The 25,001-nt window shown below is 64.8% G+C and overlaps 1 protein-coding gene across 2 annotated transcripts; it reads left to right on the forward strand.

Annotated features, from left to right (window-relative positions):
* Positions 1-1,897: 1,897 nt before the first annotated feature.
* Positions 1,898-24,386, forward strand: RNF4 (ring finger protein 4). 2 transcript variants are annotated; one of them, XM_045834553.1, is made up of 8 exons: positions 1,898-2,019; positions 12,509-12,670; positions 13,639-13,753; positions 15,898-15,977; positions 20,895-20,904; positions 21,294-21,453; positions 21,971-22,019; positions 22,363-24,386. In XM_045834553.1, the coding sequence occupies exons 2-8, from the start codon at positions 12,662-12,664 to the stop codon at positions 22,510-22,512; spliced, it is 573 nt and encodes a 190-aa protein (XP_045690509.1). In that variant the 5' UTR covers positions 1,898-2,019; positions 12,509-12,661; the 3' UTR covers positions 22,513-24,386. The 2 variants fall into 2 exon arrangements, with proteins under 2 accessions (XP_045690509.1, XP_045690510.1); XM_045834554.1 differs by having other exon boundaries at positions 21,294-21,396.
* Positions 24,387-25,001: the final 615 nt, after the last annotated feature.

Here is a 25,001-nt window from a genome sequence, read left to right on the forward strand (position 1 = left end):
ACCCGGCCCACAACCCAGGTGTGTGCCACAGTCGGGAATCGAACCGGAGACCCTTTGGTTCGCAGGCCAGCGCTCAGTCCTCTACGCCACACCAGCCAGGGCTCAGCATCACGTCTTCAATGTACGGAAGTTACAAATACAAAACCGTAGCTTTTCCTCGGGCTGTGAAATCCCAGTGACTAATCTGTGTATAAAGCTGGTCGTGTGTAGCTATCACTAAGATTGTTCACGTGTGATGGTGTGTAACCTGAAACTCCCTCTAGACATTCAAACTGCACTCACACATGTAGAATCTGAATTTATTTCTTTAGCATTTTAGTTGTCTGCCTTGTCAACTATTTTAGAATTCCTATAGATGAATTAAATGTCTCGGTTCCTCCGTTCCACTTGTCAATTATCTTTAATACTACTCCCCTTATGATCACAGGCTGTGGGAAATCTTACACCTTCCAACTTAAAACCACTATCAAAGTGAAGAACTCAACCCCATACTTCACAATGGAGTCAGATTGTTCTGACACTCGACCACGCCGAATTCCCTTCCAGTGGCAAAAACTATCAGACCCAGAGACTGCTCGTAAACTCAAGATAAAAACACGAATGCTCTGGTTTGGGTCTGCTTAGCCACGTCCAAACAGGACCCCGTCTTTTGGGTCCCACACCCCCTCTGAGGGAACTGTCCCTCCCAAGGCACGTTGCAGGGAGTGACCTCCTCGCTGCTTGGAGGTGCCTGGTGCCAGAGGTGATGGCCAAGGCCTGAGAACCGGGGATTCTTGGAACAGAAGGGGCTCATCGGCAGCCCCCACGCACAGGCAGGCCTGCCGCTGCGCTGCCGTGCGGTGCGGTGCGGGACCGAGTCCTCCAGCTCTCCGCCTTCCTCCTCCGCCCGTCGGTCCTGTATTATCCCCGTGGGACAGGTGAGGGAACGGTGAAATTCGCTTCAACAATGGAGCTGGGATTTGAACTCGGGAAGCAGGGATCCAAGACCTGCGCGCTCGTGACCTTTGGCGTTCCACTGGCGGCCCCAGGAACCCCCGAGAGCTCCAGGCTTCTGCGGGACCTCCGGGAGGCCCGGGCGAGAGCGCTCCCACCCCCTTGGGTTCAGTGCCCCCTTCCCTGACACCCTCGGCCCCGAGGATAATGCAGACTCTCGAGCTGGCACCTGGGCCAGGTTCCTGACCTCCGAGGTCCGAGCCTCGCCTCCTCCGCCCCCACGGCTCCCTACCTCTGTGCTCCCGGCACACCGGGCGGCCTTCGCTTTCCCGGACGCGCCAGCCCATCTCTCCCCACCCAGGCTCCCTCTTCCGGAACGCTCTTCGAGTCCTTTCAGATCCCAGCTCCGCAGGCGCTTCCCCCGGGTTCCCGCAGACGGGCCGGTCGGTGCTTCTCTCCTGTCTCCACCGCCAGCTGGGACAGGTGGTCTAGGACCCCGGGGACAGGGGCTGGCCCAGGGCCCGGCACGTCGCGGGGGCGCGGGCGCCCTGGAGGAGCTGCGGGTCCAGGCCCAGCTTCCCCGGGAACATTGCTCACAAGGGCCTCATTAAAAGAAACTGAGGCCGGGAGAGGGTCCGGGCGGGCGGGAGTCCGCGCCGCGGAGCGGCTAGCCTGCACCGACATCCGGCTCCGCGACGGCCGGCGGCCTCGTTATTCCGCGGACCACAACTCCCGAGAGGCCTTGCAGGCGAGCGAGAGGCGCCGGACGCGTCTCTCGCAAGGTGATTAGAGATGAATCTCGCGAGAGTAAGTGAGGCCGGAACAAGCCGGTTCAAAGTGGTAATAGACGGTGGTCTCACCCAATAGAATTGAAAATATACACTCTCGACCCAGTAAAACGCGGGAGTAGGCGCGGAGGCAGCCAATGGAAACGCCAGGTAGGCGGAGCTGAGGCCTCCGGAGCGGAAGTGGACTGCTGTTGAGGCGGCGGCGTCTGGCTGGAGTGCTTCTCCTCAGCAGCTTCCGAAGGTGCTTCCTGATTCGGACGCGTCGGCTGCGGCTCCTGCCAGACCAAACCTGCCCCAAGTAAAGCCAGGCTTCTCGGGGAGGGAGCAGCGGGCCCGGGCGGCAGATACCGGGTTCGGGTGGGTCCGCGGCCTGCAGAGGCCTGGGCGCTGCGGCCCGGGAGCCGCCTTGGTGCGGGCGACCCCGCTTGGGCCCTGACGCCAGGCCGGGCCTTCCCCGGGACCGCGGGGCCGGCTGATCCGCCCGCTGTCCGCGCGGCTGCACGAGCCCAGCTCGGTGCGGGCGACGAAAGTGGGGCTGCCTCCCCGTACGTCTCTGCTGCGCGGGCGGCCGCGCCCAGGAGCAGGAGCGGGGAAACTGAGGCTGCGAGGGGAAGGGATGGCCGCAAGGTCACTCGGAGAGTCGGGCGGGGCGGCCCAGGGAGAGGGGCGTCGGGCCGTTCGCGGGAGACCCGGGCCGGGTTTTTGTTCCTCGCTGACGCCGCCCCCTTTGTGTGCGCAGGCCGATCCCCCGCGCCTCCCCTGGGCTTGGAGGGGGCGGGGGCCCGCACTGGGGGCGCCCGGCTAGGGCCCGAGTTGGGTAAATCCCCAGCTTCCGGTCGTTGGCGGTCCGTGATTGCCGCGGCGCAGGCCCGCCCCCTGCGCGTCTGCAGACCGGTTCCTGAAGGTTAATCAGCGCCCGAACGCCGAGGCTGGAGACCCGAGACTGCGGGGGGACCGCCGCCTTCCCCCTTGGGCCCGGCGAGGGGCGGGGAGCGCTCTGGGCTGGGGCCCGCGGTGGCCCTTGGTGGGGTGGGGTGGGGTGGGTGTTAGGCTCTCCTTGATCGTGCCCACTGACGTCCCCGGGCACACCTTTGTTCCGCCTCTGCGCCCTTCCAGCCCCCGGAGCCAGGCTCGGGGTCGCCGCCTGCAGCCCCGGGGCCAGCTCGGGCCGCCCAAGGTCGCACGGCCGGCTGCAGCCTGCAGGACCCGGCCTTGGAGCTCAGTGACGAGGCGTTTGGGGACCTCTGGTAACGCAGGACTTTTCTTCCTTTTTTGTTTGTTATGGGGGCGGGGGAGGCGCACTGGCTTTGGTTTCATGTTTGAGGCTGAGGTGAAACGGGAACATTCGAGTAGCAAATTGGGTTGCAGGCATTTGAGCTCCCAACTCTGATGCAAAGACATTTTTTTTCTCTTTTTTTGCTCGCTTTAAGAATTACATTCTTTCATGTTCCAGTCAGCACATGTTTGAGGTCTCCTGGCGCCAAGCTTTCCGCTCAGGGTGCAGCCACGGACAGAGTAAGCCCGGCTCAGGCCCTGGGGGCCGGGCAGTGAGGGCAGAGGGGCGGGAGGAGATGCGGGAGGCGGAAACACAGGTTGCCAGGCTGTGGGGGGGTCAGTGGGAACCAGGTCGCAGAAGGTCTTTGGTGAGTGTCCCGGTGCAGGACTTCGGAGTTTATTTTAAGGCCACAAGGGACGTCACTAGACTGACACTTCTGAGCAGGGAAGTGACAGGCTGGATGGGTCCTGCAGAGGAGTCACTGGGCTGCGGGAAGGGGGCGAGGCCAGTGGCCCCGGGGCAGGCTGGGCGAGGGAAGAGTGGCCGGGGCCAGGCAGGTGGCGACCTGCTCTTCCCCGAAGGACTGTGGGCGACGCCCGCGCCCAACGGCGCCTCTGCCCCAGACCCCCGCTGGAGAAGGTGCGGGGTCTGTCCTGCGAGGCCGCGCCCAGGGCAGCTGGTCTGCGTGCCGGGTGAGAGGGGCCGGTGCGCCCTGAGTGTCGCTCCATCCGCCGTCTCTGTGAGACAGTTGGCTGCATCTGTCCCGGTCCCCAAGTTCGGAGCCTTCGGAGGACGCGGCAGGGCTGGCGCCCCGAGACGGGACACGTGTGCCCTCGCATGCTCTTCTGACCGGTCCTTTCTCGTCAGCGACTGCCCGGCGGGACTCGGGGAGTTCAGAGCGAGGCGCTGGGGGTCGTGCTCTGAGGAGGGAGGCCCGGAGCCCCAGTGCTCACGCAGGTGGAGTCCCTGTGCAGAGGGACCAGGGGTTGGCGTGGAGGCTGCGTTTCCTGGGGCCCGGACTTCCTCTGCCAGCGGAGTTTCCGGGGGTGGCTGGAATCGGCACGACGTGGAGAGCCACGTCCCACAGGTTGGGGGGAGCTGGAAAGGTGCCAGAGTGAGGGTCGCCCGTAGCCTGCTGAGCCCAAGAGAAACTGGGACCGGGGCGCTCCTTCCTGGAATATTCTTTCTAAACCGCACAGTCCCCTGGTGAACCCACGCGGGTACCTCCAGACAGCAAGTAAGTTTTGACGTGCGGGTGTACCTGACGTGCACAACGTTAAAATGGAAGAACGTCTGCTAACGGCCATTACTAACAGATCACGCGTCCCTGGTTTGGGGCTGTACCCACGGGTCCCCGTGGTGTCAGGAAGGGCATGCAGTTGTCTGGGTCTGGGTCTGGGTGTGATCTCGCGCATCGCTGGTGAGCAGCGTCCGCGGCGTTCCTTGGTCCTCGGCCACAGAGCAGCAGCCTGCCGGCAGGCTGCCAGGCATCATGCCCAGCGGTCCAGAAGCACGGGAGGTCCGCCGGCTGCTGCGCTCGGCCACACAGCTAACACACTGGCCCACCTGGCCTCTGGGCCCCCACTCCGGCGGCTGTCTTCCCTTTGCTGGGCCTGGGCGCTCGCGTTTCCCGGCGGTGGGAGAGTGTCAGCCGGTGTTTCCAGGAGCTCCAGGCAGTGAAGACAGCGCTTGAAATGGGGGAGGGGGGTGCTGTTTCGTTTCTGTTTCTTTTTCTTCTGAAGTGACATCTGTCCAGGGGAGGTGTGACTACAGGAATCCTCACGAAACCCAGGTTCCAGCCACTGCACGGTGTTGCTGGAGCCTGCTGCTCCCGAGGAGCCCCCGCCCAGCCAGGATGGGGGTCCCGGGGCGCGGACACTTCTCCGTCTGCAGGGCACCTGGCCTCTCATTTCGGCCGGCTCCTGCAGTTCTGCTGCAGAAGTTAAACTCTTCCGGCACCTTGTTTGATGCTTAACCGCCTTGTGGAGAAGTTCTCTACCCCCACCCCATCCATGATGACCGTCTGTCTGGGTCTCCCTTTCTGTCCCTGTGGTGACTGTTTGTACTTGGAGTATAAGCCTCCATCCCCCCGCCCCCCGAAAACACTGAGCCATCTCTTCTAATGAGCTTGGTAGTTTAATTTCATTGGGAAACATTGTTTTGCTGACCTGTCTGTGCCGAGGGCTGTGCTAAGAGTAGGGAATGCTGGGAAAACTGTTTGACCTCAAGCCCTGTCTGTCGTACTGAGTGAAGCAGGAGAAGCGGTTAAGTCAGGGCCAGTGGCGCTTGGAGGCCAGCCTTGGAGGGTGGGCAGGAGCTCCCCAGCGTGGGGTGGGGTGGGGTGGGGTGGGGGGCCTGGCAGCTGGCAGGGGTGCTGTGTCGGGAAAGCCTGGATGGAGTGGGGGGCGTGCCATCGGGGTGCCCGGAGTCGAGCGGTCGGTGCAGCTTCCCGTGCTTGTTGGGATGGGTGCGGCCCCGGGGCCTGGCGGGTCAGAGCGGTGGGAACGGGGACCCAGTCTGTGTGCCTGACGTCGTGTACGGGACGGCCAAGAAGTTCGCTTGGGTTTTCCCCGTGAGATGGCTCTGGTAGCACTCAGCCTTTAACGTCGTTCGAAACAGTCTTTTCAGACGGCATTGTGACGGCTGTCACGTCACTGTGCACTTCAGGAGTTACTGAAACGGGTGGGTCTTTGTGCAGCCGTTTTAATACTGCAGGTGGAAGAAAATACCCAACGTTTTTACCGTATTAGGCTTTCTTATTTCAAGAAAGGTAAAAACTGCCCTTGCTGGTGTGGCGCAGTGGATTGAGCACTGGCCTGTGAACCAAAGGGTTGCTGGTTCGATTCTCACTCAGGGCACATGTCTGGGTTGCGGGCCAGGTCCCCAGAGGGGGGCATGTGAGAGGCAACCACACACTGATGTTTCTCTCCACCCCTTCCCCTCTCTCTAAAAATAAATAAAATCTTTTTTTTAAAAAAAGGTAAAAACTGAAATGCAAAAAAAAAGATTTGTGCAGGGTGTGGAGAACGTGCTGCGACTGATTGGATGTGTCACAAGTGGTTTGCGAAGTTTCTTGGTGCTGTTGACATTTTGGTCAAATAACCCTTTGCTGTGGGGCTGTCTGGGCATTGGAAGATGTTCAGCAGCAGCACCCCGGCCTCCCCCCGTTAGAAGCCAATAGTGGGAGATAGCCGACATACGCAAAATATCCAGATCAGTAAAATTACTGGTGAAAGTGAAAAGCTTGTCTTTTATTTTATGGAAAAAACTAAACGGACTTTTCGGCCAGCCCAGTACTAGGTGAACACAAAACTGAGCTCTCCGCTGGGCCAAACCACGTGCTCCTTGCACTGTCCACACCTCAAACGCCCACCAGCCACCTCGATTGGTTGTGTGCTCTGGGCCACGCCCCTGCACACCTGGCGTCATGCTTCACCTGCTTGCCAGTGGTGCGCTCACTCACGAGGGCCGCTGGGAAAGCGCCGTGGTTATTGTGGTGCCGTGCCTTTCCTGACCATTTAACCCGTGTGTGTCACCGGCAGAGTTGTTGAGTGTTGGGCCGTAATTCCATTTTTCCCCATAAGCCTTGTGGGTTTTTGGTACTGGTTGGTGCTTTTTACAACATGTACGTCTGTAACTGCAGATGAGGCCGGAAAGGAGAGGAAGGGGAGGTTGGCTGCACGATTGGAAGCCATGGGTGTGATCATGCGGGGACGTTCGCAGTACTCTTGGGACTCGGGGGGCCTGGTGACGCCTTGAGCTTCCCTGGGCCTGCGTGAAGTTCTCCCTGGCGCCCCAGTCTGCCTTTTCTGGTTGCGGGAGAGCACCCCGGCCTTAGAGTTGGCGTGGTGGAAGCCGAGGAGCACAAGGACTAGCGCCTCTGCTGCTGCCCCCGCCCCCGTGGGGGTCCCCCTGCCTAGATGAGTGCCCGTAGACTGTGGTGTTTGGTGGCCCTTCCATGGCTGGCACCTGTTCACCGGCCAGCCTGTGGTGCGTCTGCCTGGGAATGGAAGGGAAAGACCAGTCCCCCCATGCTAATGAGGGGTTCCCCCGTGGGGCTTTAAACTTAGCTGCTTCCTGCTTAGAGGCATAGATCAAAGCATCTCATTTGTAAGCTTCCCACCTGTCACCCACCTCCCATCCCCGCCTCAGGCTTGTTGCGCCTGGGCTGTTTGTAGTGGTTCTAGACTCCCTCCACCTCACCCCACCCGGCCTGGCCCAGTTTCTCGACTCTGTAGAAGCAGTTCAGCCGCCCAGCTGGCTTTCCCTCCTGCAGGCATGGCACCCGGCCACGGCCACTCAGGCTGGGTGCCTGCTGCCCCCTTGGAGTTTCATGGGGTCTTGACCCTGGGGCAGGGTGGGGGCTGCCGGGGGCCTCCACACTTGACCTTGCTTTGCCCCCTTGGTCTTCGGCATCACTGCAGCCTCTGGGGGAGGGCCTTCAGGGTTCCATTCCCTCACCCTTGCTCCTGGCCCCCAGGGATTGCCTTATTTGTGTCACCAGCCCACCAATTCCCAGGCCACCATGGCTGAGAGGAAGCTAAAAGTTGGGGGTCAGAGAGGTGGAGAAGCCACCCAGCTGGACCTCTGGTGACCCAGAGAACCGTCCCCGCTGCCCAGAGCAGCAGGAGGGAGGGCCAGGTAGCAGGCTACCACCTTGCCAGGAGGGGCTGGGTTTGGTGTTCTCCCGCGGTGCCCGTGTGACAGCCCTCCCCCACAGCGACAGATGCTGCGAGGCTGTCGGGCACTGAGGTGCCTCCCCAGGCTGTGGGGCTTCATCCACACACAGGCCTGCTCGCCATGCGGGGGGGGGGGGTTCTCCGTCAGCCCACGTGTGCGGCTGCAGAGGCACGTGTGAGAGCAGCTGCTTCAGGGGCAGGGGAGCCGGGCCGGCTGGGGCCGGGGCCAGGACACAGGCGGCACTTTCCAGGTGTTTCTGGGGCTGTGCCCACTGCAGAGCATTTCCAAATATTCGGCAGAACCCGTCTGTTTAAAATGTCTAGAAGAGCAGTGTTGGGTGGAGTTTATTTTCGGTTTCGCGGTTGTGGTAAAACAGCGCATCACAGAGGCCGTGTGGACCACCTCTGGGACACAGTGGCGGGAGGTGCATGCCCTGCCGGTCACCTGCTGGGCCTTCTTATCCCACCCCCGCCCCAGCCCGCCTGTGCCCTCCCCAGACGCAGCCCCGCCCCCAGCCCCTGGCAGTCACCCTCCCCTGTCTGTCTCTGGATTGGATGGTTCCCGTAGGTGAGAGGAGTTATGCAATATTTGTCCTTTTGTGTCTGATTTCACTAAGCATGATGTCTAAGAGATTCATCTGTGTTGAAGTGTGTGTCAAAATTTCTTTTTAAGGCTGAAGAGTGTTTTTACCCGCACTGATTTTTCCCATAGGTTTTCGGAGAGCTGGCATTCATTTTCATTCTAGACGCCCGAGGCTCGAGGCCTGAGCCTCAGGCAGGAGGGTGGCCCCCTGGGTGTGGGGCTGGGCAGCTGCTCTCTGTCTCCGGTGCGGGGGAGGCAGCCCCTGGCGGTCCTGTGCCTGGGAGCCTCCGGGACAGTGCCGGGGGCTGCTGGTAGCTCCCTGGGGGCCACAGGGTGAACGGTGAGCGGCCCGCGGCCGCCCCTGCAAGCGCAGAGTGCTGCCTTCTGCCCCACCAGGTCCCTGCAGCAGCCGAGGGGCGGGCAGCGGGCCGGGCTGCCGAGCCTGCTTCGGGGTGGACGCGGGGAGAAGGGCCGGAACGTGGGCTGCGGTTCTCCCCGGGGCTGAAGGTGCGCTGTGCTCGGGCGCTCGGCCCTCGGGCACGGCGCAGAGTCACTGCTTGACTGACTGGTTGTCCTTCCACGTGCGGTTCGTGCTTGGCGAGTGCCGGCTGGGCCCCACCCTGTTTCTGGAGCAGTGCCTGACCCACAGCAGGGGCCTGTGTGGGGGCGTCGACTTCGTCAGCTGGTGGCTGCCCCCGGGCTGCTCGGGACCACCCTGGGTCCCGCGGGACGGCTGCAGGGTGAGGGTGTTTCTGACATTGGAGGCGGCAGAGCGGAGGCGCCGAGGTCTGGTGCGTGTGGCGGCTGCCGGGCTCAGACTGCCGGCTGCGTGGTGCGGCCCGCTGCCACGCCCTCCTTCGGGTACCACAGCAGGGGCTCCTGCGTTTCCCGAGTGCGAAGGCCCGGTTGTTGATGTGACCGTGACATGAAGTCCCATTCAGGAAGCTTCGAGATGAAAGTCACTGCCGGGGTGCTGGGCCCTGGTCCGTTGCCAGAGGTGTTCGAGCACTGCGCAACAACACAGGCCTTCAGAGGTCTTGCTTGTGACGTGTGTTCTGTAACTGTAATGTTGAAATTCCATTTATGGGAGTACTTAAAATAACACGGGGATGGTTCTGAGTTTATGGTTAGAAAGGGGGGCGTGAGCTAGGCAGTGCCTGGTCAGTCACCCACAAGTGGGCATTTTCCTGGAGGGGTGCTGGGGGACTTAGGCTCTTCCCTGCTGGCATCACGCCAGCATAACAAGGCCGCCCCGGCCAGAGCCCGGGACCTCCCCTGGGGTTGTGGCCAGGCTCGAGGGCCTGCGTGTCCACACACCAGCTCCCTGCAGGAGAGCGTGCCGGGAGCACCTGTGAGTCAGCGTTGTGTTCCCCTGGGGACCTGTGTGGGGGGTGAGCCCTCGGGTCGTGAGGGTGGTGGTAGTGGTCTCGGCCGCCCTGGCGTGGTGTGAGGGCTCCGTGTGCCCCTGGGTTGGGGCCCCCAGACAGCAGTGCTGTGGGATGCTGGGACAGAGTCCCCTCGTCTCACCTGGCCGGCTTTCTCCTGCCCGGGGCGCTTCCACCCGTGAGGTCTGCGATGCACACATGGCCACCGCCACACCCCGTGCAGCACGTGAGCACGCGTGTTGCGCTCTGCAGGCCCCTGTAACCACAGCGGGATGGTGGGGTGGGCTGTGAAATCTGAACAAACACAGCAAGCACCAGCCTCCCTCACGCCGCCTGCCATCCGGGGGCCTCTGTGCCCTCCAGACTCCGCCACCACCTCCAGCCCGCACGGGCTCCACCTGCCACCGGCCCCCGGAGCACGCCGGTGACACGGCCCCCGGGTGTCTGCAGGAGGCCTCTCTGTGTAAGGCCCACGGGCGTGCGGGTTAGGGGCAGAGCCCGCCCTGGGTTCTTGCGCCCACCACACAGGGCCGTGTCTGGGGCGTCTTCTGCCCTCTGTGTGCCCCGCCCACCTGCTTTGTTTCCTGAAGAAGCCCCTCACTTGGGGCGGCGTTTTCCGGGCCACTTCTCCAGGCAGCCCTGCTCGGCCCTCAGTACTGAGCCTCTACTGCCTGGGTGCCAGTGACCATCTTCCTGAGGCCGCTCGGTGGCCTCATCCTGGCCTGCAGCCCACCTGTGCGCTTTTTCAGTTTAATTTATTTATTTTTAGAGGGGGGAAGGGAGGGAGACAGAGGGAGAGACACATGAATCAGTTGCCTCTCGCATGCCCCCAACCGGCGACCTGGCCCACAGCCCAGGCATGTGCCCTGACCAGGAACCGAACCAGCGAACTTCCAGTCCGCAGACCAGCACTCACTCCACTGAGCCACACCAGCCAGGGCCCCACCCGCTTCCTTCCTTCTTGAGACACTTGCTCCTGTCTTGCTGTATCCACGGTTGTTCAGGCTCCGTTTCCGAGTTTCCATTCTCTTCGTATGCTCCTCTCTCTGCGTGACTCTCCTAACTGCACGTGCTCCACGGTCTCTGCTCCCACCCCGCCTGTCTCCGGAGCCTTCCAGCCGCCTTCGGACCCGTCTGCCCTCTGCCCCCGCCCACCCCCCCAGCCCAGCCCTGGTGCGTGGGGACTCTGGGTCTGGTGCGGGCGCCCTGTTCTGAGCCCGGGCTGTGACGTGCACCAGCTGTGGGCTTTGGGCAAGTCCCTTTCCCTGGTCATCCTCGGCTCCCGTGTGGGGGACGGTGGCCACACGGGACCTCCCCCTCCTCTGGTGAGGGGGGGGTGGCGAGCGACGGGGTCAGGAAGTGCGGCCTGTGCGCCTGGCAGGACCCCGGAGCCCGTATGACTGCTGAGGTCGGCCTGTCCCTTGACCCAGCCCCTACGCAGGGCCAGCCTTCCAGCTGCCCGCGGTGGGCGGCTGGCCTCGGGGCCTCTGGCGCGGGAGGCTGTGGAGGGCGGGGAGATGGCACTGAGGAAGCGCCGGGGAGGCTGGGGGTGCGCTCGGGCCCCCTGGAGGCAACCGCAGGCCTGATGTGGGCCCGGTGGGGCTGAGTCCGCCGCCCTGCTCCGCGGGGGCAGCCCTGCCCCGGCCTCCCCTCGCCCGCGCTGCTTCCGCAGGTGGCCCGCGTCCGCCGGCAGGACGCCGGGGCTGGCGGCCAGGTTCACTCGCTGCTGTGTCGTCAGGGCAGGGGCCGTGCAGGTAAGGGAGCGAGGTGGGGGGCTCGCAGCCCACCGGGTAGGGCTGTGCGGCGGGCGGTGCTGGCCGAGGCAGCGGCAGAGCCAGTCCACGGCCTTGACCACGTGCGCCCTGCCCCACCTGCTCCGGCTGGCCCTGTCGTCAGCCAGTCCTGCGGCCGGGAGGAAGCAAGGCACAGGGAGGGTCGGTGCCCGGGGTCACGGGGAGAGTTCAGAGACGCCGGACAGCGAGGCCCGCTCGTCTCCATGGTCTGTGCTTGGGAGTGAGGGCTTGACGGGGGCCCGACGGGGGCCGCTGTGCTCAGCTGTGTGCTTCAGAAAGATGGGGGGGCGGTAGGGTTGGGGTGCCCGCGGTGCGCAGTCCGCTGGGGCGGCGGCCCCTGAGGCAGCACTGTCAGCATTGCCTGGGAGTTCACTAGACACGCACGGTCGCGAGCCCACCCCAGGCCTGGCCAGTCGGAAGCTCCTCCAGAGGATCCGGGGGCCAGCCCGAGTTTGAGAACCAGAGTCCTGGTCCAGACCACTGGCGCCTGGGGCTGGGCCACCGCACAGCTGCCTCCTAGTTTGCGCCCTCGTCCGCTGCCTCCCTGACACTGAATGGGCCGAGGTCCGCTGCCTCCTCCCGGTGAAGCCAGGGCCCCTCCCTCTGCAGCGGCCTAGCACCTTCTTCCTCTGCCCTTCCCGGAACCTCCTGCTCGGCCACCCCAGCCACGCTCCTGGTTCTTCCCACTCAGCTGTGCACGCAGGGTGAATCGGTGGGTGGCCCTTGTCTCCTCTGCTTTCAGTCCGTTTGTCCAGAGGAGGACAGTGGCGCCTTGGGCAGAGCCAGGGACGCTCTGTTCCTCCCCATTGCGCGGAGTGGATGTGGTCACACGTGGCAGTCTGGTTCTCTCGTCTGTTCCCAGCAGCTGTCCTGGTTTCCACAGCCAGCGTGGGACAGAGCCACAGCTTTGAGATCCATGCGTGCCCTGCATTCTACGGGAGTTCTTGCTTCCCAAGGGGAACGCGAGGTTAAGGACACGGCGCACAGTGCCCCCTGCTGGTGACCAGGGGAACAGAACATGGTTAAAGGTGCAGGTGGCAGGTTCATCAACTCGACGTCCTTGTTTTTCAGAACTTGACGGTGCGGAGAAGTCTGCGTGGCCCCAGATGCCTCTGCTGGCCAGAGGATGAGCGGGCAGTGGCCGTGAGCGGTGGAACGTTCCACGTCCCTGCAAACCTTGGCTCAGGTCGCTTCCTTCTCGGTAGGCTGCAGCCAAAGAGCACCATGAGTACGGTGAGTTGTGTCAGCCCAGGAGTTTGTTCTCGAGGCTAAGTGACTACCTGATTCCGCACGGCACCTTAAGGTGCTTTCAAGCACCCCAGTTGGGGACCTCCCGGGAGTCGGAGGCACGGGCGCGCCGACTGGCCCAGTGTCTGGGCGGTGCCCTGAGGGGGGGCGGCGGTGGAGGCCTGGGGGCCCCGGGCCCCAGAGCGGTTGCCGATGTGCGTGGGCGCTGGGGCTCTGGTGTCGCTCGTTTTCTGCCCTCTCCGCCCCGTGCCGTTCTGCGTCCAGGGTGAGCGCAGCGCGGAGGGTCCTCAGGGAGAGGTCTCCGGCCCCCGGAGACCAGGCCTGGCTTGTTGCTGTGCGGGCGGTCGCGAGGTTTCTCGGACCGCAGAGGCAGCTCTGCTCTGCTGCGGCCCCGGCGTCACGGGGCCCCCTGAGCTCCAGGGAAGGTTGCCTGAAGGGACAGGCCGAGAAAACTCTGGTTCCCTGAGTTGGGTCGGGGGTGTTCATCAGGGCTGAACCCCACTTGGTGTGCCCTGGGAGGTCAGAGGCCAGATTCCCCCGAGGAAGGCCTGCTTTCCACGGTGGGTAGAAACTGGGGAGACTGGAGGTCTGTGCGCCAGAGACAGAGAGAGGCCAGACAAGTTCTGGGAGGGAGGCCTGTCCCTGGGGTCACACAGGGGTTCCGCCAAATCCTGAGCTGGGCCAGAGGCCTCTGGGGGGGGGGTGTTGTGCGTTTGTGCCAGCCCGATGGGTTGATGAGCGAGTTTTCCTCTTGAGAATTTATGTTCCCTGTGTGTTTTGGACGATTTACCGCCCAACACGCAGTGCCTGGAGCCTGCCGTGTTGGGAGGGCCTGCCCTGGGCCTGCTCCCCCGGTGCGTGGGCCCTTTCTCGGGGCCGCCCTGCTCGCAGCCCCGCTGAGCCTGGTCGCTCGGGACTGACGCGCGTTTCCTCGGTTGGCTCCGGGGCCCCAGAGGAAGCGCCGAGGAGGGGTTTCCAGTTCCAGACCAGCCCAGAAGCGAGCTCGGGAAGCAGCCTCCACCCTGGAGACGACTCTGGAAGCGGAGCCCATAGAGCTCGTGGAGAGCGGTAAGGTTGCCGGGGACGCGGCGGTGGTGAGGGGTGGGCGGGCGAGGCCGCGCTGCCGGAGCCGCTGGGCACCTGACAGTGCTGCCTGCGGTCCCGTGCCCGGCCTCTCATCTGGATCCAGACACGGCCCCGCCTGCCGCGGAGCTGTCAGAGGGCTGCTGCGGGTCGAGGCAGTGACGCAGGCTGCACGGGGTGCCCAGTGCCTGTCTGACTCAGCGTCTCTGCTTTTCCTTCCTCCTTTTCCATCTTACCCAGGTGACTGCCCAACCCCCTGCCCTGTCACCCTGCCTCCAGCCCTGTCCCTTCCGCCCATTCTCTACACGTGGTGGGAGTGGTTCTCCTCGTTTTCTGAGCTGACCCTGTCTCTGCCCTGCTTGCCCCCCACTGTTGCCCAGTGCCCTGAGGATGAAGTCCAGATTTCTCCCTGTGGCTCACGGACCCCCCAGGACATGCCCGCCTGGCCCTTGGCCTTACTGAGCAGCCTAGTAAACGCTCTGGATCGGTGCCCTTCCACGACCCACACAGGCGCAGTCTCGCCTGTGTCACCACTTACCTCTCCCTGGAGCAGAGCTGCCGCTTTGTCGCTCCAGGACGTCCACGAGTCTGAGCCGGTGCTCGCTGGCGGGCCGCTCACTCGGCCTCCGGGGCAGGGGGGACTGCCCGGGCCCACTCCACCATTTGAAAGCATACCTCCAGTTTGTGTGGCCTCGTAGAGAACTCGGCTTCCCTCTTTTTCATTAAGACAGAAGATCGCCCAAGAAGGCGAATGTGTGGCCAGAGCTGCCTGTGTTGGAGGGGGTTTGGGGCAGGCAGAGGCCAGGAGACTTGTCCCCGCTGGCTGCTCTGGGAAGTGGCAAGTGGCCTGAGTGGAGTCTCTTGGCTCTGCATGTAGCAAGATTGTTTTGTAGCCATGTTGCCTGAAAGCTGACTTCAACAAGAAGCAACATTTGGTGGGGCCTTTGAAGAGTGAGGTTCTCAGCACTGTCTCCGGCCTCTTCTCACCCCAAACCACGAGTCCCAGAACACCCAGCGGCGGGGACCCTGGCCTGCTGCCCGCCCCACAGCTGACGCCCAGGCCTATGTGTCCCGCCCTCCCCAGGAGAGGCCAGGGTGGGGCTGCTCCCCGCGTCTCCCAGGGGGCTCGGAGCTCAAGCCTGGGGAGGCACGGGGCTGCGGGCGCCAGCGGCCCGTGAGAGTCTCGGTTTTGTTTGTAAGAGTCCAGAGCCAGAAAGAGGAAGGTTCTGGAAATGATGGGACGTCAGCATGTGGGCCATGCTTCTGAGAAGAACTAGGTCATTTTATGTAAATCACATCAGACTTTTTTCACATGGTGTGGTTTTTATTCCTGTGACTTCTAATATATGAAAATAGAGCTTTCTGAATATGTTAAACACGTTACAAGTCACTTCCCCCAGATATTCAGCAGATACTGTTTCTGAACAGTCTACCCTCCCGTTCTCTGGTGTTGACAGTGACAGAAGAACAGGGGTGTGAGTGTCCTGTGGGCGTGTGGAACTGGAACTGTTCCGCCCTTCACGTGGGTCCTAAGTGGGTCCAGGAGCTGTTGGGCACACGCTCCTCCCCCCCGCCCTGTGCTCGCGGGGACACTGCAGTGGACCCAAGCGCTCACCGCAGCTGCAGGCCGGGCCCAGCCCGCTGGTCTGTTCTGCACCAGAACATAGCGCGTGGGGTGCTGAGCAGAGCATGCCTCGAGGTCTCTAGGCAAGTGGCCACTCCCGGCTTCCCTGTTGCGGGGAGCAGAGGTTTTGGGCCCGCCCACCCCAAGGAGAAGGGCCCCGAGCCGAGCATGCTCGCCGCCTTCCACGTCGGTCCCTGCCCCGCCCCCCGTGGAGGAGCGGGTGCGGACACGGGGGCCTCCCCGCGTGGCAGTGCAGGGCCATGGGGTGGGGGTGTGCGTGTGCACAGGCCCCCCTTCCCCAGCGGTGCGCCTGTCCAACCACGGGCTGCCACTCAGCAGCACTTGGAAGGGTGTCCCTGGCTGTCGCCCAGAAAGGGGTTGGTCCTGGAGCCTTCGGCACTCTGCCCCTCGGGGGTCGGGCCGGAAGTCGGGCTCTCGTCACCTTGCTAGTGAAGTCGGCGTGCTCGCTCTCTCCTGACATGTGCCGGAATGCTTTGTTTTGAAGCTGGAGACGAGATAGTGGACCTCACCTGTGAGTCTCTGGAGCCCGTGGTCGTTGACCTGACGCACAGCGACTCCGTCGTGGTAAGCCGTGAGCCGGGCAGCGGGCTGGGGGGAGTGGCTCAGGCGGCCCCCTGAGCCGGGGGTGGTTGGCTCCTCTTGACGGGGCCCCTGGCCAGCACCGGGCCCTGAAGGCCGTGCTCACAGTGGAGGTTTGCACTCAGTGGCACGCCCACGACAGAGGACGGTTCAGGGAAGTCGCCTGCCCTGGGTTTGCTGCCTGTGTGCCCCTGACCTGTTCCCAGCGGGCGCAGAGGCCCTGGGGGCAAGCTCTGGGGTTCTTCTTTCTTCAGTGCCTAACTCTACGCCCTGTGCCCGCTGTGTGACCCCAGCGAGGGACGCAGGCTCTTCCCGTTTGTGGAGCGGAGGCCTGCCATCCGGGTCGGCTGGGTGTCGTGGGCACTCACGGGGGCACTGGCCTCGAGTGCCTGGCCCTGGGCTGGTGCCCGGGAACCCGGCTCTCTCCTCCACGCGGGAGAACAGGGTGCTGGCTCAGCACTGCCGGCGCCTGGAGAGACCGCCCCGGAGGCTGCGGGGCCCCTTCCCGTGGTGCCGGGTCTGGACTCGGGCAGGGACTGCGGCATGAGAGGGGAGACTGGGCTGGCCCCTGCGGGTGGGGGCTGCCGGCCCACGGACCCGCGTCCTCGGGCGGCCTGCCTCTCCCGGTGGCCCTCCAGCGCCTTCCGGGACAGAGCGCACGTGGTTGGGGGCTTACAGGGCGAGACTCTGGCCGGGTCTGAAAGCTCCGAGCTGTCCAGCTGCCCCTGCAGCTGGGACGGGGGCTCGGGTCGCTGGCCCTACAGAGGGGCGGCAGTTACCTGGAGACGGGCTGGGACTTCTGGAGATGAGTTGGAGTGGGCGTGGATGGCAGTGGTCCCTGTCCGGGCCTGGTCGGTGTTCTGTGGCCCACATGTCACACAGCATGGCTGCCGGTCCCTGTGGCGCCCAGGGGTCCTGGAAGGGTCATGGAATTTGGCACCCTGGCTGAAACCTGCAGCCTCCTTGCTAACACTTCAGGTGGCACCAAGTTCCTCCTTTCTCCAAGGCCTGGAGTGCTGGGCCCCGGGCCCCGCGCGAGAGAGAGATGGCGGGTTCCACTGCTGGACCCCGCACCCCGCACCCCAGAGCCAGGGTGGCTCCCAAAACGTGGCCGGACTGTGTCTCCGTGCCCCCGAGGGAGGATCGCCGCACGGTGACCAGCAGAAGGGAGAGCGCTCCGGGCTGCCTTTTGTGCGTGCCTTTTGCTCTTGGCGGGAGTCAGGCCTGTTTTCCGAAGAGGCTGCACCAGCGTGTGCTCACGCCGCGGCTGGAGGATCTCACCGCCGTGACACCACGAGCCCTTCCCTCTTTGGCCGTGACGATGCGGGCTCGCTCGCTCGCTTTCGTGGTCACCGGGTGCTCCCCTTCACCTCTCCTGCCACCGCTCCTAGACAGAGACGGGCTCCGTCCCGGCCTGTGGGCGCTGCGGTCACGCAGGCCCCTTCACGGTCACATAAGCGAGTGGGCAGGTGGGGCGTGGACACAGCGCGGCCCACGCCTACTGGAACACCTCGCAGAGACAGCTGAGGGTCCAGGAACGCCAAACTGACCGCCACCAACAACGTTCTGGAGTTCACTGAGGGGAAACCGTCCAAGCAAATACCATGACCGATGCTCTCCCTGCCAACAGCCCCATTTCCTAAGAGGAACCGGTCTCTTCCCACCCTGCACCAGGCCAGCTGGCGCAGACGCGGGCACACGGCACGTGCCGGGGACACGGGCCAGAAAGCAGAGGGTGGAGACCCACGAGACAGTTCCAAGCAGTGGCAGTCTAGTACTTCCTGTGACCTTCCCACTGAAAACAACAGACGCGACATTTTAAAGTAAACGGGTGTCAAGAAAACGGTACTGGGTCACAGGTAAAGGAACAGAATCTTCCGGAGAACGGGGAAAAGGGGGAGCCCACCTCACTTTATAAAGACACCACAACTCTAGAGGACGTGCACCAGAGGAAAACCACAGACCCACTGTCTCACTCACAAAGACGGGGGCGAGAGGACACGGCCCAAACACCAGGAAACGGATCCAGCGCCACGTAACCACGACGACGTGTCTGCGGTGCCGAGCTGACGGGGTCCCCAGGCCGACAGGCGCAAGGGGGGAAGTCGCCGCCAGACGGGAGGCTCCGAGGTCAACACCTGCCCCCCAGAGGAACCTGAGTCCCCCCGGGGGACCGGGAGGGGACGACCGGGGAACGCACACCCTGCAGCGGAGGCCTCAGCAGTGTGCACGGGGGGACTGTGCCCGGGCTCCTTCAGGCCTGGGGCGAGCCGAGAAGTCTCCAGCGTCACTCGGACGAGAAAGCAACTGCTGAAAGGCCGTTCATGCTTCAACAGCAGCCCAACCAAGCTCGGACCTGGGGACAGCTCGAAGGGGACTCACCCAACCACCCCAGGGGGCGTCGACTCCCTGAGGCCGTCTCAGGGACCGCCCCCCCAAGCTGCACACAGAAGCCAGCTCCGGTGGGTCACAGGCCGGGGGGCGAGAGGCAAAACAGTGAACTTGGAGGGCGCAGGAACGTGTTTTTCCCGAAGTACGAGATTCTCCTCCGACAGACCAGCACTCGACCCTGCTAAGACCGAAGACCTCTGTGTGTGTGTGTGTGTGTGTGTGTGTGTGCCACAGAGAGGGAAGGTGAGCCCCTGGGCACGGGGCAGGCGGCAGGCTCAAGCTCAGACGCACTCACAAGTCCCCAAGCAGCGGGACGACGACGAAAACCAAACGGGAAAATGAATAGGAAAAAGCCTCGCTGTTAAGAAGACAAAGGGGATGCTTTGTTCTAGTTCGACTTACTCCGCTACTTTTTTTAAAGTTCTACATACAATACGTACAAAAAAATTTAGCAGTCCCTCAGGTGCCTCACCAAAGAGCGAGGGCCCCAACCACGCAAACGGGAAGGCGTTCCCTCCCGATTGTGCTTGGCAGGCGGCCTCCAACCGCTGCGGGCACGCAGGAACCCGCCAGCCCAGCTCGAGGTCAAGGGTCGGGGAAGCAGCAGGCTCGGGCTCCGCAGAGCGTGTCCTGACAGGCTGCTCTCCTGGTGGGGCCTCGGGGCGGCCGTGAGCTGTCGGTGTTTGGTGTCTGTCATTGTGGGCTGTGTGACTGCTGGGTCACCTAAAGCGAGCGGCTCTCTGTGCTCTGGCTGGGGGAGCACCCTCAGAAATGTCGGGGGTCATCAGGTGCCGGGGTCCCCAGTGGCTCCTGCTGCATCCCCAGGGGCCCCCGGAAAGCCAGGCGTCTGTGGGAGAAAGGCTCACCCTCCCCGCTGTATGGCAGCCGGTGCTGCACGTGTCAGCGCTGGCAGGCGCTGGGAGGCTCCCCTGCACGTCAGAGCCCTAAGGGGGCCGGCCTGGGGCCAGTGTGTCAGGAGTAGCTGCAGCTGCAGCACTGGGCGCCTTCCCGTCTGACCGATCGCTCTGGCCTGGGTTGGGCCCCAGCCAGGAGGGGGGGCTCTGGGCCAGCCCGATGCCCTTCTGACTCTGCGGCCCAGGCAGGGGCTGCTCAGTGGCTGTCGTCTGCTTTGGCATTGGTGTCTCATACCCTCCCAGCCGGCAGGGAGGCTGCGAGTCTGTGCCGCCCCTACTTGCTGACACGCTCTCGCCTGCAGTGCACGTGCCTGATGCCCCGGGGCCGCGGCCCCGAGCAGGGCGCCCCAGAGCGCTGTGGTCCCAGCGCTGCCGATGGGTGTGGGGACGGTGTGGCACGGCCAGGGCGCTTGCTCCTTGCTGCTCTCTCCTCCGAGCCGCCCTGTTAAAGGTGGGGACAGCCCGTCACCTGGGGGAGGGGGCTCTCCGGCCCCTGCGTGTGGAGCTCCAGCGTGCGCCGGGTCTGTGGGGACCAGTCCCCGCACGCTGCAGGAGCCGGTGGCACCCCCCCCCTTCTCTGTGCTCCCACCTGGCCCTGCTCGGTCAGTCCGACTCCCAGGCCTCGCATGGACGGTGCCTCTACCCACCCACGCTTGTCTCCTAGTAAACGTGGCCCCAGTGCGGAGGTTGGCTGTCCCCCAGTTTCATTGTCACACTCGGCAGCTTCCTAGGAACGGGCGCCTTCGGTCACCCCGCGTGGGGCTTCCTGCTGCTGCTTCCTGGGCCCGCCGGTTGTGCCCTTCGGGGTTCCCCCGAGCCCACTCGCGTCGTTCTGAAGCAGAATCGGGTGTCATCCGTGGCAGCAGGCGCTTCCTGTGAAAAGGCGGGGGAGTGACCCCGGTTGTCTCGGCCTTGGCCCAGCGTGGAGGCTGCTGGCCCGGGTCAGCCGAGGAGAGGGCAGCAGGCTCTCCCGAGGCACCAGGCCCACGACCTGCTGGGACCGTGTCAGCAGCGGGTCCCGAGGACACAAGGCTGCGAACTCGGGAGAGCTGTGACCTGGTTGGAACCACAGCAGCAGAACAGATCTGGGTGGGAGTTCTGTGGGCCTCCAGGGCACAGAGCTGCGCCCACCTCGGTCCTGCTGCGGGCCACCCTGAGCCAGCCCTGCGTGCCTGCTCCTGGGGGCTGCTCCTGGGGGCTGGCTGCTCCCACTGCCTCCTGGGCACGGTGCCCTCCACCCAGTTGGGGTCCCTCCACCCGGTCGGCGCCGTGTCCTCGGCAGGAGCCCCGGGGAGTCGGGTTCCTGTTGTGGGCGGCTGTGGAGCTGGTCCTGGGCTCCGGGTGCCTGCTGCCCTATGCCGCCCTGGGGTCTGGCCTTGTCTCCCTCGCTCCTCCCAGCAGCACGGTGGGTGGGAGGCACTGGGGGCTCCATCCTGAGCAGAGGACACTGGAGGGTGGAGGGACTCGCCTGGTCACGTGGCGGCAGCCCCCTCGGCTCCCTGGGGGTCTTGCGCGTGAAGTGAGTGTCGCGTCGTTTCTGTGTCCAAAGACGCGGCACCTTGTGCACCAGACTGATTCTGTCTTCTCCTTTTTAAAGATCGTCGACGGTGAGTGGTCTCCCTCCTTCGTGGGTTTGGACGGACAGCTGGCGTGCGGTAGGATGCGAGAAGGCTGGGCGGGAGGACGCCCGTGGTGCTGCGGTGGTCAGGCCCGCCGGCCGGTCCCGTGCCCCGGGAGGAAGTGCGCTCCTGGCACGGGCTGCAGGCCCGCGGCTCGGGCACCTGCTCTCCTCAGGGACGGACTTCTCCTGGCGAGACGGGGTGGGGAGCCTCTTCGGGGCTGGGCAGGACCTCCGGGGTGGGGCCGGGCGGGGGTCTCTGGGCATGGCGGCCAATCTCTCCGCGGTCTGGGACTGGCCTGCCTGCGGCAGGAAGGACGGCGGTGGGGGTGGTGGGCCAGGGAGGCCCCCTGTCCTGAGCTCAGACGCGCGTCTCAGAAAGGAGGCGGCCGCGGAGGACTGCCAGGCGGCCGCGCCCGGACCAGGCCGACAGCTGTGTGGTGAGCAGCGACGACGAGGAGCTGCCCAGGGACAGAGACGTGTACGTGACCACACACGCCCCCAGGAGCACCAGGGAGGAGGCCTCTCCGGGACTCAGGTGCCTCTGCGCCCGCCGCCCTGCGGCCCCCGCCACTCTGCAGCCCCCGCCCTCGCCATGGGCCGGCTGCCTCTCCAGGGAGCCGCCTCCTCCTCCGTTTCCTGGGGAGTGGGGCAGGGGGTTAGATGCCCCCGGCCTTCAGCCAGTGCTGGGAGCCTGGGCCCTGGGAGGGCTTGTTGAAACCTCTCTCCGAGAGGTGCAGGTGGGGCTGGTGCAGGTGGGGCTGGCTCGGAGCGGGGCTCAGCTGTCGTCACTGGGGGTGCTGGGGGTGCTGGGGGCAGAGGCTGGGGTGGGGCGGACGCGGCGACTCGGGCGTCTGCACGTTCTAGTGTCCCCCGGCTCTCACGGCCCCGCTGAGCCCTGTGGGGTGGCCGGCCTTCCTGTGAGCCCCGAGACCCCGGGCCAAGGCAGGTTCGGGGGAGGCTCTCGGAGGGGACCAGCTGCGCAGGCGGCGGCCCCTCGTGGGCGCCGACGGGCGTCTGCATGTGCTGCGCGCTGACGGGACCGTGTGTTGCAGGCCCTCTGGCACGATCAGCTGCCCCATCTGCATGGACGGGTACTCAGAGGTGAGCGGCCCAGGGTGACCTTCCTGCCCTGTGGGGCGGATGGATGAGGGGGGCCCCTCTCGTTAGGTGGGGCCTGGCGCTTCCTCCCCAGTCCCGCCCCGGCTGGCGCGGGGCGTGCCCTGCCTCTGTGGGAAGGCAGAGCGCCCCATGTTCTGGGTGGCCGGAGCCCTGCAGCACTGTCCCCCCGTGCGCCCGCCCAGCAGCCGTGGCCCCTCTGGGCCTGGCGGGTCAGGTGGCCGGGCCCCTGGGGCTGCCGCTGCCAGGAACCCTCGGCCCTGCAGGCTGTCCCTCGGCACCTCTAGGATGGGCACGCTCCAGGGCTGCTGCTTTTGCTGTTCCCTAGATTGTGCAGAACGGACGTGTCATTGTTTCCACGGAGTGCGGCCACGTCTTCTGCAGCCAGTGCCTCCGAGACTCCCTCAAGAACGCCAACACCTGCCCGACCTGCAGGAAGAAGATGAGCCACAAACGCTACCACCCCATTTACATATGAGGCGCTGGGGGCTGCCGGGAGAGGGGACAGACGGCGACGGCCGCGGGGCGGCCCTGCGGCCCTCCGTGGGGCGTCTGCCCCCAGTCTCCCGCGCTCACAAAGACCATCTCCCACCCAGCGCCTGACACGTAGACTGCTTCTTTGTCCCCAGCCCTCCGAGAGCCTCTCGTTACCTCCGGCTCGGGGCCGGGGAGCGGGGTCTGCGTCTCTCTGCTCCCCGGGGACCCGGCCCCCGTGTGCCTGGGAGGGGAGAACCAGGGTCCGAGCCTCTTCCTGGAACGTGCACATTCGCCAAGACGCTTCCCCTGCCTGGCAGGTTGCCCGGCCCCTCCTGGCGCAGGTGTCCTCAAGGGGCTGGCCCCGGCCAGCGCGCGAGCAGGTCCACGCGGCTCTCGCGGGCTCGCTACCTCCTCCCAGGCGTCCACCCAACACAGTGACCAAGCCAGACGCAGTCCCGGCAGCACCAACCGCGGGACTTCCTTCTTCCCAAGAGTCGAGTGACCGTGACTCTGCTGACACCTTAGCAGTGACACACGGGGACTTGTGCGTACCGAGAGCCCCTGCAGGGCCGCCCCTGACCCTACGGAAGAAATGTGCAATAATGCCGCCCACCCACAGCCTGGGAGGGCAGTGCTGTCTGGGTCCCGGGGTCCACGGTGCCTGCGGCCCAGTGCCTGCCCCACCCCGCCCTGCCGCCGCCTGCTCTCAGGAACCGACCGGGCCCGGACTTCTCCACCCGGCATGGGCCCTGCAAGGCCAACGGGCCCGGCCTGTGGCCCAGCGAACACACTTCTCTGATAAAATCCACCCTCTGTTTGCCACGTGCCCTCTGGTCCTCAGCTCCCGCTGCCCAGCGTCTCCTCGAGCACGGACACTGGGAGGCGGGGGCAGTGTTTGTGGCCTTATCAGCCCACGGCCGCGCTGTCGCCCCCGCTGCAGCCGCCCCTGGTGTCAGAGGGCCCGGCCCAGGGGCCCGGCCGGGCCTGCCTTGGCCGTCTCGCTGCCCACGTTCATTCCAGAATTCGCCCCTCTGGCCGACCGGGCTTTGACCCCTCGGGCTTCTGACTGCTCCGCAGGTTTGGGTCGGCGGCTCCCCTCCCCGGGGCCCAGCCAGCACCCCTCTGCTCGCCTCCGACGGCGCGGGAGAGCCTCGGCCCCTCCGGGGGCTGCGCCGCCCCGAGTTTGGGGAGGACGGCGGGGGCCCTGGTGCCGGCCTGCCTCCACCTCCGCACCCTCCTCAGGCCGCGAGCCCCTCGGCGGCCTTGGCGCAGCACCTTCCTGAGGAGGCCGGCCCTCGGGCGCGGCGGCGCTGACGGTCTCCGGGCTCCCCCCGGGGGAGCGGGCCGGCACAGTTCACTTTACGCAGGGCTGCAGGGGCGCCCCTCCTCTGCGGAGAGCCCATCCTTCACTCTGACAGTGGAGCCGGGGGGCTCACCTCCAGGCAGTGGGTGGGCGTGCGAGGAGCGGCCGGGCGGGGCCTGCGTGTCCGGTGTCCCGTGCCGGGCGCCCGCCCTCCACCACCACCTCCTTCCTGGGCTTCGTGGGGGCGCTCCGGTTACGTTCTGACAACACCCAGACTTCAGGAGCCAGGATGCCCGCGCGGCCAAAATCTCTCGTTTTACGTTCAAGGACAGTTGATCATGAAAGTTGTATTTCTGCATAGTGCATTAAATTGGGGGAAAGACACGTGTTTCTGCTATTCAGAAACTGCAAAATAGGAAAAGTTGCTATGAAAAACCCTCCTCCTCCACCTCCTCAGTGTACATACTACGACTCTTTCTTTGTTACGTTTAAATTTGATCCATGACGTCAGTCTGTTTCGGATCCTCTGCTAGTGGTACAGATGGAAATAAACCAGTAATTTGAACCACACAGCATTTCTGTGCACTCGTCTGCTGTTTGGGGTCATTTCCCTCCCCCTTTTGCCCAAGGGCAGTGATGGCCGTTTGCCTCCCGTGCTTGTACCCACCCAGAAGCCGGCAGGCCGTTCCTGAGCGGCCTGGGGCGGAACCACAGCCCGGCCCCGGACTGCCGCTCGACTGCACCGGTGCGGCGCAGTGCGGTGCGGTGCGGTGCAGCCCACGCCGGCCCCCAGACAGAGGGACTGTCCCCCACGTGGGTGTGGTGCCCAGGAGGGGGTGGTGTGCAGAGCAGGGTGAGCGTGACTGCCTCGGGCCGGGGGCTGGGTGAGGGCAGAGCTCACCCTGGGGCTCCGTGGGAGATGGTCGGCGACCAGATGCAGTTCCGTGCCTGGGGAACGTCTGACACGCTGCTGGGACCGGGCCGGCTCTGGCCGGCAGCGGGAAGCCCAGCCCCCCGGCTGCCCGGGGTGCGAGCTCTTCACTGGGGGGTGGTCCGAGAGAGCAGGGAGCCCTGCCGAGCTGTGCTCCGGGTCCGAAGGGTCGTACGGGGAAAGGAGGGGACAGGTGCCACGAGGCCCCCCGGTGGGGGGCCCTCGTTGACCAGACAGCTTCCTGGGCACCCTTAGC

Source organism: Phyllostomus hastatus, unplaced genomic scaffold (assembly GCF_019186645.2).
Source record: "Phyllostomus hastatus isolate PE091 unplaced genomic scaffold, TTU_PhHast_1.1 phas_contig_196, whole genome shotgun sequence".
Classification (NCBI taxonomy): Eukaryota; Metazoa; Chordata; class Mammalia; order Chiroptera; family Phyllostomidae; genus Phyllostomus; species Phyllostomus hastatus.

Excerpts from the sequence above, each read along its gene's own strand:
- RNF4 (XM_045834553.1), top strand. Across the intron at positions 21,454-21,970 it reads GAGGCCTCTCCGGGACTCAG|GCCCTCTGGCACGATCAGCT; the intron begins GTGCCTCTGCGC and ends CGTGTGTTGCAG. Across the intron at positions 22,020-22,362 it reads GCATGGACGGGTACTCAGAG|ATTGTGCAGAACGGACGTGT; the intron begins GTGAGCGGCCCA and ends GCTGTTCCCTAG.